Below are 17,498 nucleotides of genomic sequence, written 5' to 3'. Positions count from 1 at the left end.
TATGTTACAAAAAACGGAAGTTATTATTACCATTACTTCTAATTATTCTTTACCACAAATACACACCACAGTTATCTATTTATGGATTCTCGTCTCGTTTCATTGTTCTGTTGTCAACCCACACGTTGGAATATCTTCCACACACATCGCATCGATAATCTAAATTCCCTCGAGTCTCAATCATTCGCAGTGCACTGACCAATTAAAGAAAAACTGCATAACACGAATCGTCCTATTTACACGGCTTGTGCTCGTAGAATACTAGCATTGCCCAAGCAGTTTACAATAATTCCATCGCCCATTGCAACTGATTGACAACAATAAACAACGAAAAACAGAATAATTAAATTGACCCTCAGGTGACCAATTCACTCAGCAAAAATGAAAATGTTTAATGAAATCCATCATTCATTTCCCTAAACTACACTGAAAATTCGTGCGTTTTTTTTCCGATTCTACACATCTTCTCCCCGAAACTGTGAAATAAGGAGAAGCTGCAGTGAATTTCCAACATGAAGGGGAGGAAAAATGAAAGAAAATATAATGAGTGAAGTTACACTATCATTTACGTATTTTATGTACATCCATAACGCTCGTCTGCAGTTATGACACCTCTCATTAAATTAACCAATAAGGAATGCACTTGATACACAAAAAGTTACAAATAACTCGAGTTCAAAGGATGTGAACAACGATGAGCTTTGGCAAGGCTTATAACTATAATAACTACTATTATTTCTTCATTTTTTTTTCATACGAAACACAACCCATAATCGGAAAAATTTCCTCATGTTTTAATTCGCAGTAGAACTTAATACAATTGTCTGTTACTAATTGCACTGAGTATTCGTAAACAGCACAACACAATATTTTTTTTCATCTTCATTTTTCGCTTTATCAGAAAATATTCGATCGTCACATGACGTAAAAAAATATCGCTTAATTACACTAAAACCCTTTCCCTCCAAACGCAATGGTCTTTTTTTTTCGTAACAACTAATTGAGGGGAGTTGACGTGATTCATTTGAGAAAATGAAATTTATCTCAATTCTCGTCCTCGCTAACAAAATTCTCTGGGAAAACAAAAGGGGGTAGAAAATACATCGCAGTTGAGGGGAAAATTTTATATCAGTCATCATCTTCTCTCGTTTATTCATCGAAAGCCCTCAAACGAGATAAAAAAAAAAGAGAACTTCGGTCGTGAAATTATAAAATGAGACAAGTGTAAATTTCCGGGTTTCCGGTAAACATGGATTTATCTCGAAAATCATCGGCTTCAGGGAAAAATGTGAAAAGACTTTTTTTATAGAGATTCTAATCAACTCGAAAAATGTTCTATAACATTTTTATCCAAAGTCGATAATTTTCGAGATAAATGGGTAATTATTAAAAGAAATTGGCGGGTTTGTCTCCCTTCATAATTTCACTTCCAGTTTTATTCGAGAAAACGAATGGGCATAAATCATGAAAGTCGTAGGCAAAGAATTCGACGTAAATCCTTAACATTTGAACTAGATCGCTCATCGTTGTTGTACTTTTGTTAATTTTCCTTTATTCTCCATAACAAACAAAACGAGAAGAGCAATCCAGCCCTTTCAACACGTTCTTAACAAATACAAGAAATACTGAGTGAATTTTATAACGATCCAGTGTCCATACAATCATCGAAATCTATGCTCACAGAATACCAAACATAGTTTTTGCACAGAAATTTCGGTGAAGAAAGGAAAAAAAAAGAAAAAAACAATGGAAACACAAGAGAAAATAAAATGACAAAATGAACGGCGAATTAAGCGTTATGAATAATTTCTTGTTTATCCTTAAGTTTTACCTAATTAATGTTTCTCGTGTTTGTGTATCAAATCATTATCGTAATAATTATTTGTTTCGGCGTAACGCCATTCCTTTGTTTAATCGTTACTTCGAGTCTCAATAATAAGCACGCGTCATAGTCAGATTCATCTTCACAAGTTACTGTTGTTTTTCTCTTGTTTATCGTTCAATTGTTGGTTGGGTTTTGTCTTTGTTTTTCTCTCACCATTAGCCGTCCTCTTTCGGCGGCGTAAACCACCCTGAAATTAATAAAATCGTTTGTTTCTCATTTTTTCATTTTCATTATAATTATTTTTGCTTTTTGGAACTCAATTTCAGAACAAATTGAACTTTACAAAAAATCTGGAAAATAAACTCACCATTTTTTTCGTGTATTTGAACTAGAGATTTGAATGATTGTTGTGCACGTGCCAGACTGTACTGTCCCTGTCCACCACACACTTTGCCAGCTCCACTTGCACCCTGGAACTGTATCCGGGCTTTTCCTTTAACTAACGTCGCCGAAATTTGCATTATAACAGCTTCAACAGTGTACGCTGAACTCCATCCCTGTTTAGTGAGCAATTCCATACAAATAGCACCACCCACGAGCACGTAGCCACCAGATATTATAGGATGAACGACACGTACGAATGGTGGCTCGAACGGATAAGTTTCCTGCAATTTTTAATCCAGGGTTACAAGATGAGCATCTCGATATAAAAATCCACGTGATATCGTAAAAACCGTAATAATATCGTAAAAATTTCTTCACCGAAAAACACAGTATACATTTTTCATAAAAAGCAATTTCCATTTAAAAAAATCAGAAGACCTCAAAAAATTCATCGCAAAAAGTTCCAAGTGGCTAGTGAAAATCCTACCTTGAACATCATGTTCAGAAGGATACTGTCCTTTCCCTCTTTCTCCTTCAGGAGAACTAGATCTTTGTGCAGGGGAGAGTCAGGATCCACACACATGAGTCTGATGTTCCACTCGTAGAGACTTTCGTTCACCAGCTCTATGCTGTACATTCCTGCGAATAGATGAAAAATGGAAATATGAAAAGTGTAAACAGATGATGCTAGTCCCACGACTCCTACAAAATTCTTTTAACCTTTCTTGAAGCTGTCACTCCTGTAAATATCCCGCAGTTCCTTCATAAGTCTATCGGTTGCTTGAACACTCCCAGATACAGAGCCCCTCAAATAATCTTGTCTCTGATTTTGTCTCAGCCTTTCTAATGTTGCTAGGTGCTCCAGATCCATGTCATCAGCCTGCAATTCCACCAATAACTCAATTAAATTCTTCCCAAGTCCGAATACATGACTGAATAAACGACCAAAACTATTCCTTATTAATGTGGCAATAGTATAATGAAATTGAGTGAACGTACCTTACTCTTCGCATTGGCTTCTCCTTCATCCATATCCAAATGTAAATCCTCCTCTGACTCGCTGTCCTCGTCCTCTTCAATCTCCTCAGTGTCCTCAGCTTCCATGCCCTGTGCAACAACATCGTTTGTCCCTCCAAGTCGAAGTGGATCCAGTGCTGTCCTGAGTCTCTCAACGTCCGGTGGCTCTGGCAGAGCATGCAGCCGACATAACTCTTTTAACAATATCCCTACTTGATTAATAACATGGTTATCACGACCCGTTGTGTTGCTGAGTATCTGTACAGCATTTGTCACACTGGTCTCTTCAGATTCCGCGAACCATACAGGAGGAGTAGATGGATACGTTTCCTGAAAATAAAATCATTGATTACCTCGTGATTCGTCCTGACTTTTAATTTTGCCAGTTGCTAATTAATAATGCATCATTGGATTTATCGATGGATTATAGAAGTTCCTTGGTATTAAAATTGACTAGAATATTCTCCAACCGAATATTTTTACTCTCAAGATAGTTGAGAGTAAAAAAAGAGATTGAGGACGAGAAAGACCTAGTAAATATTAAATAAGTGGAGAGTGCAGAGGAAGAAATGGAAGATGATGAGAATTTGGGGGATTCTTGGAAAAGTGGTATGTGGAAGGTCCACATGTTTTCTTGACAACGGTGACCCCTTGGTAGATAGCTAGAGGGTAAATGTAAAGAGAGGGCCTTACCCTCGAAAAACGGTACGCATTGACCTGCTGTGAACCCCTGCCCGCACCCCACCGCCCTTTTGCCCGCCCCCTCCCCGATCCTTTCACTGTTTCCCCAAAATGAGTTTCACCAATCGATTTTATTGCCAAAAATTACCTCGAAATACCAACGATCCTAATTTCAACATAGAGAACAAGAACAATAGAGGATCCTATCATGGGCAAATATTATCAAGTTCCCCCAGAGTAAAATTGAAAATCGAAACCCTGAATTGTTATTGTTTCTTTGTCCGATTGGTTCGTGAGGAGAATAAAAGTGAAACATTGATACGGGAAATGGCGTTGACGTTAACTACACGAAATATTTCAATAAAACCAATTTATTCCAGTATACTCACTGTGATATTGGCATGTATTTCGTACTTCTTTCCATTTTTACCGACGAATCTACAACTAAGCTCGTCGACACTAGCAGACATTATCTGAAATCTCTCATGGCTCTTTGGGAAGACAGACTCAAGAGTTTTTATCTCCTGCTTGAGTGTATTCAAGCAAGCCATTTGGGTGTTAAACCACTGACTTTTAAAACTTGGGGTTTCCGATTCTTTTGGGGTCGTTGGTATATTGTCGGTTTTGTTAATATACAACGAAAAAAAAACTAAATAAAATTTGTCTATTTTTGGTGGAAATGGGGACCCGAAGAGACACACATGCACGGTATTAGCCTTCCACTTTCCTGAAAATGGCGACTACGACTGGGGACACTTCGGGGGCTATCGGCTGTTTTCGATTATTGCCGGTGCCGAAGTTTTTGCCATAGGTGACACCAAAGAGGATTTGACTGAAGTAGAGGTTCAGTTCTGGGGGTTTGAGTGACCCCAGCGGCATCGTAGTACTGCACCCCAAGAAAGGGAGGGCGCCAGACGCAATGCTGGGGTGTTTTTTTTTTATTAACCAAGTTTTTATTGCAATGCTGGGGTGTCCATTAAGTCGACGGGGTGAATTTTATTTTCTGTGGTATGAATGCTTCTTGTTTTTTATTTGTTTAACTGAGATTTAACCGAGTGTAGAACGAGTGGAAGGGGGAAGCCACATCCTGTGGAATTTCAAATGGAAAAAATTCTGCATCTGTACCCTCTCCCCTTCCTGTGCCCTTTTCAAATATTTCACCATCATTTTACTGCTGGAGAAGGGAATCAAATAAAATGCTTTGCATCTTGTTTCCAAGGAAAATTTCAATATCTTAAAGCAAAAAAAAAAATATGACGATTTTATTGCTCCCCTCACGATAAGTAAAATAAAAACTGAACTCCTGAGAACTGGGGAAAAATAAACAACAAGTCTTCATATCATGAATTTATTTGTTGAAATATCTATTATTCCTAATTACTTTTTCATAGGCTATATATACAGATGATAGTATGATAAATTATAGTACACGTAATTATCATAACAATTATTTTCCCCTCCCCTTCCATCAACAAATAGACGCTCTAATCTAAATATACTTAGAACCGAAGGCTTGACACCTTCATTTTCACAATTTACTTTTTTCTCTAAATCGTGGACTGGTGCCTTGCAGAGCTTCTTTTCCCCCCGGAGATTCGCGTACCCATTATTTACGAAAATTCTCTCGAATAATTTCTCCACCCATCCACCAACCACTTCATCGTCAGGAATACAAAATTGAAATTAATGAAAAATTTATCAGAACTCCCCAGATAATGAAAAACCAGAATAACCCCCTTACCAACTTTATACATTTGTCATTTCCCCGCCCCCTTTCCCATTAATTTCGTAGTACTAATTTGGAGTGTAAAAAATGAAGATTCAAGATATGATACATGAATGGATTCAGACGCCAGTCCATCGTAGTCTCTTGTCAATGGCAATACGATTATTAACGTTTTGTGTTCCTCGATTTCTGCGTCTTCAAGTCTACAATATCCATATGAATAATAAAATATACCACTTTAGTATGTATTCTTTCACTGTAACAGGATAGTCAAAGGGTTTAATCACCCTTCCAGCACACACCATTTATTTATTCCCCCGCATTTATCGATGAAAATTCATCGTGTATTGATTTCAGTTATTCAACTCTTATATACACTTGTCAGAGCACAGGAACGTCTTGAGTTATGTTCGTCACACGTTTATCGTTAATGGAAAATCAAGCTGGATCGATTCAACAGGGAAGAGGTGGAGGGTAACCTGAATATCTCTGGATCTGAGGTAGATGGCAAAATTTTTGTGGATACCTTTTTTGCAGCTTTCAATCAACCCTATAAAAGGCATCCTGATGGGAAATTCTCTATCTCCTACAGATGTCGAGATATTTCCGCAAAACTCGACGTGCTCCAACTCACCTCTTCACTACTTGAACGAACTGATATTTCTGGTCAACCCTAACGTCGAAAATTTATCTCTTAAACGGGAAATGAAGCTCACAACGGAAGACCATTTGTTTGAGCTGCCCGACCTGTCATTTAATTCTCGAACTATTAACTTGAAATTAGAGCCTTTTCTTCTACTCACTCGTATAAAATTAACCCACTCCTCTCACTTTCCAAACGTAATGTCCAGAATTTATGTACACATCCTCCATTGTGGCACGTTCTCCGTCCATTTATTTTTATTTATTATTCATTTCGACTCCTCTTCCTTCATTGAATCATCATCTCAATTTTTCTCTCATTTCCACTTGAATTTTATCTCCCACGAATTAATATTCGCCTTCAGGAACTCATTCTTCTGATTTTACTTCGCAAAAATCACTGAAAATTCCATTCAGTCAATTTTTCAACCAATTCATTATGGCCAAAATTATGAGTCACGTAATATTTCCACTGTGTACTGATCAGAATTGAAAAGAAAAATAGAAAATGCTCTTTCGTTGAGGTAGCCTTAGGGGTACGATGATCTCTTCGTTTATTCTTCAAGGGATGAAAAATAAAATGAAAATGAATAAACTCAATTAAACGTGCCACAACAGCACTTGGACAAACAGCACTGATTAAAATGCCGAGTGATAGTAATCGTATGTGGGCCAGTAAGGCTGGAGCCAATCCTAGCTGGTACGCTGTCTTTTTTTAGGGGGATGTTCCTCGGATGAATGAGCTGTTGCTGGTATACCCATACTCCTGAACATGTACTTCATCTGCGGCATGTACTTTATTATATTTCGTACTTGAATCAGTGGCAATTCCTCGTTCATCGAGGTACACTTGCCAGCCTCCATCAGTTTCTTCATTTGTAGTCTACGATTGATAATTCAAATATTTTATTATCATCGTTGAATTTTAATAATTCACTATTTCTTAATTACCACTTTATACTATATTGTATATTACTATATTCGTTATTTTCATTGATTTTCTCACCTGTTTCCTTGGTATAAATCCACCCCCAAGACATCACTGAGAATTTCCCTGCAGTTATTCATATCAGCGTTGGGAAAAAATTGGAATACAAAGTCCGGCAATGTCATAAGCAATTCGGAATAAATGTAGGGCTTGAAATTGATACACGGCACCAATTTCTCATCGACGAGAGCCTTCTGAATTCCATATGGCTGGACTTGACAGCTTGCTATCGTCTCAGCGATGGGGATTAGGGCCTTCCTCCCTCGAGAATCTCTGCAATCACATAATTAACACCACAACATTATTATGTGTCATTGTAACTTCATCAATGTTTTACAAAATAAAATTCAGAATTTAACTTTTATTATAGGCTTATCTGGGGAATTGTAGACCTAAGGGGGAGATATCAGAGGGCTTTGAATGTTGAGTAATCTCAGTAATGTGAGCAATATGAAGAATAATTTGTCTCACCTCGTACTGTTAGAACTTCCATTGACTGGTATCAATGGTGGAGGATACTTGGGATGCGAGGTATTGTGCGCCGGTGGTGTATGTCGCTGCGTATGCGGCATAATAGCCGATGATGTTGGTGGATGCAGCAGTGCCTGCACCTGCTCAGTACTCAAATTCAGCATCTGGGGATAGGTGCTGGCTGTTACAGCATTTTGCACTAGACTTGATGTCGTGTACGTTGCTCCCATCCTGAACAAATTGGGTCAGACATTTTTATAAAAATCGATACCCCCTCAATTCCCTCTCGAGTTAATAAAAAGCAAATATTCAAAATGCATGTTATAATTTATTAAACTAGGCGATAACCCAGTTAATATAATCTCGAGCATGCCAACACCGATATTTTTCTAGAATTTCAGTCACCAACGCCGAAAGTGAAATATGTATAATTCAACATTTTCATTCATTATGGGTTTATTTCGATAACTATTGATGCACGATGAAAATGCCAAGGAAATTTTTCATAGCGGATTAAATTTCCAAGAGAAAATTTCTTGTGGCATTTGAAGGAAAAATATACAATTTAATGAAAAGTTTAACTTCTGAGATCATTCGATATATAGAGTTGTAAAATTTAATTTATCTCACTTTTCGACAGTTTTAGCTAAAATATCCAGCACCGAGTAAAAATTAATGGACAATAAGTTAATCGGTGCAATATCATTTCATTATCCTTTTTGCCAATGTCAGTAATGAGCATGCTATTTATTAGCAATTCAATGCATCAATAAAATACTATAGTCAGGTACAGTATGCAGGAACTCACCAGTCATCCTTCCCATAGGTTGGATAACTACACAAACAAAATTAAAAAAAAAAGAAAAGAAAATAGACATTGTATGTATAAGGATGATAAAACTACGTCTGGATAGACTTGAATTGCAATTTTTTTTTTATAAGAATGATCGAGAGAGTGATAATGGCAAGTTATGGGAGAGGAATGCGAATATTTCTTACCCAACTAATTAAATATTTGATCGAACCAAAAATCTACGATTGTACTCGTGAGGGTCATGCTAGATTATTAATCAGGTGATCGATTCTTTGGAGCAGAATTGAGTAACAAAGGTTTCAAGTGAGATTAACATTTTACTGAAATACCCATTTATCTGGAAAAATATCAATTCAATAGTAAAAGTTTTACGCACTTGTTTGTAGCTAAATAAATTTGGAAACAGAAAGTCCTTTTCATATTTTCTCGTGAAATCAATAGTTTTGAATAAACCTCCGCTTCGAAAAATAGATCACCCAGGCCTCACTATATCCTCAAATACAAATACACACCTCCTACTTCTGTTATCAATAGAACTAAACAATCGGATAATTAATTCGGGAGTGATTTTTTAAGCGCAAAGTAACTGATAAATGCAATGAAAGAAACAAACACAAATAATGAAAATGTCTGTTGTCAAGGGGAAGATAAAGGACTGCTTACCCCAGATTTGGTTGATTAGAATGAGCTGTCGCCCTAACAAGGGGCGGAGGTGCCTGCGCTACATTTTGCATCGTAGACACAGGATAAACTGGATACTGTCCAGACTGGGCATTGCTGTTTGGTCTACTCCTTGGTTGCTGGGAATATCCTTTGGACGTCGCCATTGGCTGCAGTAATAATTATTATTTATTTCAGGGCCTCGAAAAAATTCCGGAATGATTTCACAAAGTCAAGGAACTACTTAGAAGAAATAAAATTAACCGGCAACGCGAAATCATCGATCTGAATTTCAAAAAAACCCCGGATTAACTATTTTGTTCTCACACATTCATTCACATTTTCAAGAAATATCTATGAAAAAAATTTGACTTGATAATCTTCCCCCCAAATATGTGTTATCCAACGCGGAAAATTTCTGGAATTAATTGAGATTAGAAGAACTGAAATGTGAGAATCTAATCGACTTCCAAATGCACTCATAAAAGAATAAATTAATTAATAACTCACGCTATGCATATTGAGAGATGGATTCTGCATTCTGATAATGGAATTGGACTGAGGTACGATAGTTTGAAAAGTTGGCTGTTCCCCAACGAGTCCAGACCACCCATTGACAGCATTAGGAACAGGATTGAGAATTTGAGCATTGGTAGGTGTTCTAGCGGTATTAGGTGATCCATGCCCAGGATGTGTGGTAACAGGCCTAGTCTGATTAATATGATGTATCGTTGTATTAACAGTTGTACTCCTTGGTACAGACTGCATTGTCCTAGCATTGATGACTGTCTTGCTACTAGCATTATTGACAACAGCAACTGGTTTACTAACAGCTGGTGGTGCTGGTGGTTGTTTTGTCCACCCACCAGCACTAGCTCCACCCTTACCACTAACAAATAACTGTGAATCCATAACTTTACTCGGCCAATAATCCTCAAATCCAGTACCAGGTGGAAAATAACTCTTAATGTCACTCAAACTTATCACTGAACACGTTTCACTAGCAAATAATTCATTACGTATACCCTGTACTTTACAACAAAATTTAAGATAAGACAAGTCCCATCCCTCGAGTTTTTCGGCTTTAAGTTTCAGATTGTCCGTTTCACCCTCAAAATAAAATAGCGGCACATACTTCAAATTGTCTTTAACAGTGTACGGTACCACTGATTCCTTATTAATACGAATGAAACCGCACTTCTCCCCCTTCTGTCCAGTATTGACATTTTGACTCGTTAATTTAGTATAACAAACGTCGAGAAATGTGTAGAATTCTTTGGCATCAGACAATCTAACAACAAGATCTTTGCATGTAAATTGTTCCTTACCAAATTGGTTCTCACAGTGTTTGTTGTTAATCTCATTAAATAATTTACTCTCAGCCTCGGTGATGAAGTAACTCTTTATACATGTACAACTGTATATATCCGAGTGCAAGTAGTTCAGGTACTTGTTGAGTAGTTTTGCCTCAAGTATCCTAACAGCACAGTACTTTTCACCACTTCGGTATATGTAAGGGATGTGACATTTATCAAATGTTATCCAACCGAATCTCCCACGCTGGCTGTCGTCGTCCAGTGGTGTTTTACCATCGACTGAGGGGGATTTTGATGCTTGTTGGGTTGTTGAGTCATTTGGCTTTTTGTTTAAATAACCGAGAATACCAGGAAGAGCCTGTTGACCACCTGTCGGTCTTTGGGATACTCCTGGTATCGAAGTTAACATTTTCGCTTTGTTTGCTTCCACCATTTTGGCAGCCAATTCGCGGATTTCCGCTTCATCTGGGCGCTCTTGCTTCACAGGTACTTTTTCCTGTGGCCCTGGAATCACATAATCCAACATTAATTTTTTATAAACGAATGGTCAGGAGTTGTTGAGGAAAAAGATATGACCGTTCTCCAATTTGCATGAACGAAATAACTAATTAATTAATCCGAAAAATAGAATAATTTTTTCAGAAAATGTGGAATCGAGTGAGAAAAATTCAAATTCACTCAAACATTCACCGGCTGCAACCTTTAATATCTCGAGAACAACAGAGTAAAATTGCCAATAATTTGTCTTTACTGTCCCCACATTTTGAGGCTTTAAAAGCCGATTGGACCCTTCAAAATTGTTCCCAAAGCTTCTCAGATATCTCTGGTTACCCCCAAAAAAGAGAAAACCCTGAATAAATCACCTACACGTATCATAACCGGGCGTATCACCATTTCTAGCTGTCAACCTGGCGAGGACCAAATCACAATCATTAGCTGACAACGCCATGGTCCTCTAAATTTGCCAAAAAAATTCCCAAAAAACGGGAAAACAACCGGCGATGATCTGTCAACCAGGAATATCCAATTCCAGGGCATCTGGGCCCTGTGACAACGGTGGTAACATCGAGATTTCACACGGTACACTATCCACAAACACTATTTCAACGGTCACATCAAAATTCCAACCGTTATATCAACCTCGTACTCCAAAAAACACTACCCCAGCCCCAAGACCCCCTCTAAAAAAACCAAAAAAAAAAATTCAAGACCCTCCCGACTCAAAATCCTCGAAAATCACAGCTCCGTGTCATCGCGCCGAATTCCCAAAGTTCAATGACAACTGAATCTCGCATTCCGTGAAGTCAGACAAATTGACCGAGACTCGAAAAATCCAGCCAACATTTTTTTCCAAAAAATTTCACTACCACGCTGTGGCATATCACAAAATTCCCAACAAACACACACGAAAAAACGAGAAATCTCTAGAGAAAATTAACGATTTTTCCTCCCTTCCCATCCGACACTTGAACCTCTAGTTTTGGAGATGATATTTTTTTGAAAATGATCAGTACGGAAGCACTTCGCTTGATTAATAACAACGAAATAAAACATAACCAAAAGTAATCAATAATCTATCGACAAAGTCACTGGGTAATATATCGAGGAACAGATGGCGTCTAATTCTCTGGAAACTACACCTACTCCTGTTTTTGCGTTAAACATCGAGTAGTTGACAACACAATTTTTTTTAGGCACTATGAGGAGAATTGGTTGAGGTTCAAGGGGTTAAAATGATGATGAATAATACTGAAATTAATCAGACTGATGTGCATTATACTGCGGAGGATTGTATCATTGAATCACTTGATAAACAAACTTTTTGCATGTACTGTACCCACGCGTACAACAGTTTTACAAGTCTTGGGAAAATGAAACTTTCAGGCGGTTGAATTTCACGGGCGCAGCTTTTTTAACTGGCATTTCCAAACGAGTGACTATTTTTTTTTCAGGGGTCAGAGAATTTTTGAGTTTTTTAGTGCTGGGATGGTGGATTTTAACTTGTACTATTGATACATTAATCGGACTTTCAGGAGGGCCTGTACTTCTGTCTCGTTCTGTATTTCTATTACGACTAAGGGTTTACCGCCCAGTAGTGCCTCGTGTGGCGCGCAAGTAGTCGCATAATTTTTATATTCGGCCCTTGAGTTTTTCAAAATTTGACATTGTCATTGTTTAAAAAAAAAGCGAATGTAACCGTGCCCTAGGGGGCATGAAATATTTTGAAAAATATATAGTATATGATAATAGTATATCAATGATACTAGTAGGTGCAATGGTGGATTTTCTATCTGCATATTGTACAGTGAAAGTTTAACAAATATCACTTTTCAAGTAATTGTAAATTTAACTTTGATGTTATATCAATATTATTAAGAGGTGTAATAGGTGATTTTTGATCTGCGTATTTTTTTGGGCAATTTTTTTTCAGGGAAATAATTCAATGAAACATGGGCATTTCAAAAATAGTTCAGAAACCACTGGTGATTGTATTTTTTGGTCAATGTCAGTTAAAATTTTTCTCATCATTCTACTGCTGTAGAGCTTTTGCTCTTAATTTAATTTTTTTTTTTTTGTAATTTCAATTTTTGAGCGTTCAGAGGAAATTCGAGGGGAAATTCGAATTCGAATTTCCTTCCTTGGGGATTTTTTTTTTAACTCGTGTAAATATTTACTTTTTTGAGACGTTCTGTGACTTCCTCGTCATTTTTTGTACCGTTTTAGTTTTCTCTCAAGGTTTTTCCGCCTAAATAGATAAATTTAAAGATTTTAATGAGAGGAGAATCCTTGAGGAACTCTATTTCATCATTTTTGTTGAAATCCCATGCGTTTTGTAAGAGTATAAAAAAATCATGCTTTGTTGATTTTTTTGACGAAACGTCGAGGATTGTAATTTATTCAAATTGAATTTTTTTGTGGACTATAAATATATTTCGTCACAATTTTTATTACCACTTTAACATTGAAGATAACCGATTTTATTGGCTACCCTTGGAGATTTTTCATGCTGACGAAAAACAAAGCAGTAATAATGGAAATAATGTTAATTTTTGAAAATTAAAATTTCATGAAATTCCCACTAGAAATCATTTGATTCGCTTTTCGCGATTTTGCATTAATTTATTATTGGATTTTTTCTACTCTAAAAAAGGGGATAATTGACAGATTTGTATGTCAACTGCGTCAACTAGAAAAAAAAATACAGTAATTGGACACTATTCCGTTATTCTCACTTTCAAAATGGTGGGAGTTGGAATATATTGGAAATATCATGGCAGAATTTAATTGAGGATTTGTAAAAATATTCCGTACCCTGAATACAGATCTCTCATCTACGAATACCAATTCTCCACCGAATTTCAACTCCTTTCAACTAATTCCTGCTAAAAATTTTTACAGCCATTTTCCGCCTAATTAAAATAATAAATTCCACAATAACCTGCAGCTAGACAATGAATTTCAAAATCCCAACTCCCATGCTAATAACAATATTAATTTTTCATTGAATTCCGAATTCCCCAATCAATGCAATCTGAAACAGATCTGTCTGTAATTCTAACATATCTTTAATGACTCATCCGGTAATCTTAAAAAAAATATAGATAACTCAAAATAAAACGCAGAATATGAAAAAGGGACTGAAATGAGTACACGCAGCTCAAAGAGTGGCCCAGGGACCAGGAACAAGAATCCCCGGTTAACGTGACAACGTCGCACGGTCGATATGCTTTTTGAGGCGAAGTGCCAAGATTGGCAAACGTACGGTAGATACATGGTACATAGCCAGTACATAGCCTGCAGTTTCAGGTGAGTATTTCCCCCCCTGCGCTCTCGTCCACCATCCGCCCCTTCCCCCTGGGGTAAATGCCTGGAACGCACTGGATCCCCCCCTCCCAACGTGGGGGGGTAATCTATACCCGAGGTGGGAGTAAAGAACCTGCGCAGATCTGCCCCCCTCCATCATCAAAAATCCTCTCGCGCACCTACCCCCCCTCCTACCTATGTACTTTCCCCCCTCCCCCATATACTCCCTATGTACTAAACTTATTATTTTAATCATGATTTACCGTGCGACGTTGCCGGATTTCACCTGGCGTCTGGTCACGCCCACTCGGCACTTCACAATCATTTCCCCACATACATACCCCATATACTCCACTATATACCAGTATATACCGGAACTGTGGACATGGAAAGTGCGCGTTTACGATTGATCAATAGGAAATGTAGAAATTCCAATCGATGACCAGAAAAAACCGCACCCCCACCCCCTCTTTTGCGCCCCTTCGACGGGGGAGAGGGGGATCTATGTAATTAATAATGATGATTAACTGCATTAGTCATCGATTACTTCCGGTGCGTGAGAGAGATAAAGCATGAGGTCGTACGGCAAATATAGAATCATCTGGAAATTTGTGAGCGTCTTGCGTTGCAACGTTGCCGTTACGTTGCGACGTTGCCCATTGGCGTCCTTGAAGCCCCACCTGGGGCCAGTGTTGGATTTGGCAACGTTGCCAAGCCAATGCCGACAATCTATTTATAGGAGATCCCTATTACTGCTGTTGCTATGCCGAGTTTGAAGCGTAGTTCCATTCCTAGCAGGCAAAGCGGGGGGGTGAGAGAGGGGAAGGGGTGCGGTAGAAGGGGGGGAAAACGGGACGGAAAAAGGGGGGGTATGTAGGGGGAGCGAGTCGCTCCGAAGAACAATATGGCGACCGGATGTGCACTCAAGATATGGCACAAGTACTAAGTACTTTATGTACTTCATGAATGTATGCAAATATAGGAATTCATATGAATTTATGGGAGGTGACGGTGTTATATTAGACATTTACCGTTTATGGAATTTTATATACTGTATACGGTGATGGAAATACAGGGGAAATTATTCTTGTGCGGATTGAATTTTTGAATTGGTAATGGAAAATTGATGGATTGAATTGGTGCGATTGATGGAGGAATTTTCGGAAATTGGGGATTTTGCATGAGAAAAGGGGGGGTTTCGTCATTTCGAATGGTTTTCTGTAATATTGCAAATGGCGGCCTTCAGTGCGACCAGGTGACACGAGAACGACGCGTCGGCGCAGTACGTGTCAAGTACCCTAAGGTTAAAAAACGAGGGAACTGGAACTTCGGGAGATATCGGTGGTTGTCGGTGGTATTCGGAAGGTATTGTTACATCATTTATCGGTGGGATGTGGTATATAAGGGTACATTATGTACAGGGGCACAGGCTGTGCTGTTACTGCGGCACTTCTTTCGAGGCGTTCAGCGGTTGGACAGAAAAATAATTTTTGAATTATAGAAATTTCACTCAAATCGTCGATTTCAAAAAAATTGAACGAAAATATGTGGTCAATACAGGGAAATTTTTCATGAGCGTCGAAGGAAATTATTCAGCGTTTTGGATAATGAAAATAATTTCTTGAATCAAAATTTAGAACCGAAATTTTTGATGTAACAATTAAATTGTTAAATGCATGGATTTATTTTATTCGAAAAGTACTGTAGGTTGAAAAAAGAATAATACAAAAAAATGTGGGTTTTGGGTGACGCTGAGATTTTTATCTGGTTTTCTTAAACTATTAAGAATGGCTCAATTGTTTAATGAGAATGAGGTAACCACTTCGGAGAAATTGGACAAAAAAAAATAACAATTATAAATTTCGCGATAGCATTTGACAAAGCAAGAAAAAGCGATAAAACAATTGTTTATACATCTGGTAATATTTCAATTTCTAGATAAAATGTATTCGATGTGAAAATGACGGAATAAAAAAAAATGACTGAATAGAAATTTACCATAAATTCCTGGCTACCCGTCACATTTTTTGTATTATTTTTTTGTAAGATCGGTGAATAAAAAGAATTATTGATCACGTGAAGTTTCCACTGGAATAAAAATTCTCCTTATTATTATAAATTTAAATGAGGAATAAAACTGACGAGTATCAAGTTATCTTGAAAATTCGAGAACAATCTTTTGGGGGAAAATCTTTTGGTAATTCCAGAATTACCAAAAATTGCAATAAAATCGTAAAATCATCTCTTGGTACTACTTCACTACGAAATTATTAGAGCCTGTCCACATCAATTTAATTATTCTCCTTTTCATTGCTTTCACAATGGAAATGTTTTCCTCCCTCAAATGCGAGATTCTCGCTTTCTTCTGTGAAATTCGAAACCAAAACAATGAGAGTATCACACAGGAATCCACAACGGTCGATGCAGTTTGTAAGCTGTCAACAACGAGAGAAAAAATAGGACTATCACTTCTATCCGTAACGTAAAAACCTCAGTGGTGAACATGAATCGACTAATTCACGAATTTTCACCAGGAAAACCCCTGGTCGGAGAGAAACAATGAAAAAATCCGACGAAACTCAGCATAACGCGAATATCAATAAATGAAGAATATGTGATGAGACTGTAAAATCTAAATGAGAAAGCCACGTTGTCGTTCCCACAACAAAACCCCTCGCCAGGATAAACCGCGCGCACATGACGCATTAACATAACCTCACAATTCAGAATGCCAAACAATAATAAATCCGAGGAAAATTCGTAGGGTGAATTGAAGGACAGAAAAATACAGGGCAGATGAGAAAAAAAATAACATCTTACTTTTGTCAACGTTACACCTGACAATCTGCACATCATCGTCGAGACTCCTATCTCCCATGTTGTTAGATTGTACATCCATACACATTATTGAAATCTAACCACACACTTGCCGGCACAGAATTGCACCTCAACGACATTTATTCCCCCCCCCCCAAAAAGTCTCTGTACACCAACTCACGAAATTGAAACAATTGCGCTACGCGATAATAACAATACGATACGCAACTGCCAGTGTAACATCAGCAAACACCGGCAAACACACACTGACTGACAGACACATTTGTGTTTTTCATGCGTCCACCCGTAAGTATATAAGCGCTAGTACATAAGGAGCAGTGGGGGAAGTGAAG

General features: G+C 37.8%; 2 protein-coding genes across 4 annotated transcripts; both read right to left on the bottom strand.

The window, feature by feature from the left end:
* Positions 1 to 4,658, bottom strand: LOC105273561 (ubiquitin-conjugating enzyme E2 Q2). The gene is made up of 6 exons (XM_011316065.1): positions 4,297 to 4,658; positions 3,209 to 3,556; positions 2,930 to 3,089; positions 2,697 to 2,848; positions 2,193 to 2,490; positions 1 to 2,072 (listed from the first exon to the last, which is right to left on the bottom strand). Exons 1-6 carry the CDS (start codon positions 4,456 to 4,458, stop codon positions 2,041 to 2,043), a joined length of 1,152 nt encoding a protein of 383 aa, XP_011314367.1. The 5' UTR covers positions 4,459 to 4,658; the 3' UTR covers positions 1 to 2,040.
* A 595-nt stretch (positions 4,659 to 5,253) lies between these two features.
* Positions 5,254 to 17,425, bottom strand: LOC105273560 (uncharacterized). Of its 3 annotated transcripts, none has more exons than XM_011316062.1 (7): positions 17,149 to 17,425; positions 9,719 to 11,028; positions 9,212 to 9,378; positions 8,543 to 8,569; positions 7,735 to 7,965; positions 7,282 to 7,536; positions 5,254 to 7,158 (listed from the first exon to the last, which is right to left on the bottom strand). In XM_011316062.1, the coding sequence occupies exons 1-7, from the start codon at positions 17,231 to 17,233 to the stop codon at positions 6,969 to 6,971; spliced, it is 2,265 nt and encodes a 754-aa protein (XP_011314364.1). In that variant the 5' UTR covers positions 17,234 to 17,425; the 3' UTR covers positions 5,254 to 6,968. The 3 variants fall into 3 exon arrangements, with proteins under 3 accessions (XP_011314364.1, XP_011314365.1, XP_011314366.1); XM_011316063.1 differs by lacking the exon at positions 17,149 to 17,425 and adding an exon at positions 11,392 to 12,615; XM_011316064.1 differs by lacking the exon at positions 8,543 to 8,569.
* Positions 17,426 to 17,498: the final 73 nt, after the last annotated feature.

Source organism: Fopius arisanus, unplaced genomic scaffold (genome assembly GCF_000806365.1).
Source record: "Fopius arisanus strain USDA-PBARC FA_bdor unplaced genomic scaffold, ASM80636v1 scaffold00006, whole genome shotgun sequence".
Taxonomy (NCBI): Eukaryota; Metazoa; Arthropoda; class Insecta; order Hymenoptera; family Braconidae; genus Fopius; species Fopius arisanus.
The sequence above is the reverse complement of the archived record's forward strand: the minus strand, read 5'-3'. Positions and strand labels throughout refer to the sequence as shown.

Bases quoted from the DNA above. Each gene is read 5' to 3' on its own strand.
- LOC105273561 (XM_011316065.1), bottom strand. From the start codon at position 4,458: ATGGCTTGCTTGAATACACTCAAGCAGGAGATAAAAACTCTTGAGTCT. The intron at 2,849-2,929 runs GTTAAAAGAATT...ATCTATTCGCAG, and splicing joins GAGTGACAGCTTCAAGAAAG to GAATGTACAGCATAGAGCTG. The intron at 2,491-2,696 runs GTAGGATTTTCA...TAAAAATTGCAG, and splicing joins TTCTGAACATGATGTTCAAG to GAAACTTATCCGTTCGAGCC.
- LOC105273560 (XM_011316062.1), bottom strand. From the start codon at position 17,233: ATGTGTATGGATGTACAATCTAACAACATGGGAGATAGGAGTCTCGAC. The intron at 9,379-9,718 runs GTGAGTTATTAA...TTATTACTGCAG, and splicing joins CATCTCTCAATATGCATAGC to CCAATGGCGACGTCCAAAGG. The intron at 7,159-7,281 runs GTGAGAAAATCA...TATCAATCGTAG, and splicing joins GATTTATACCAAGGAAACAG to ACTACAAATGAAGAAACTGA.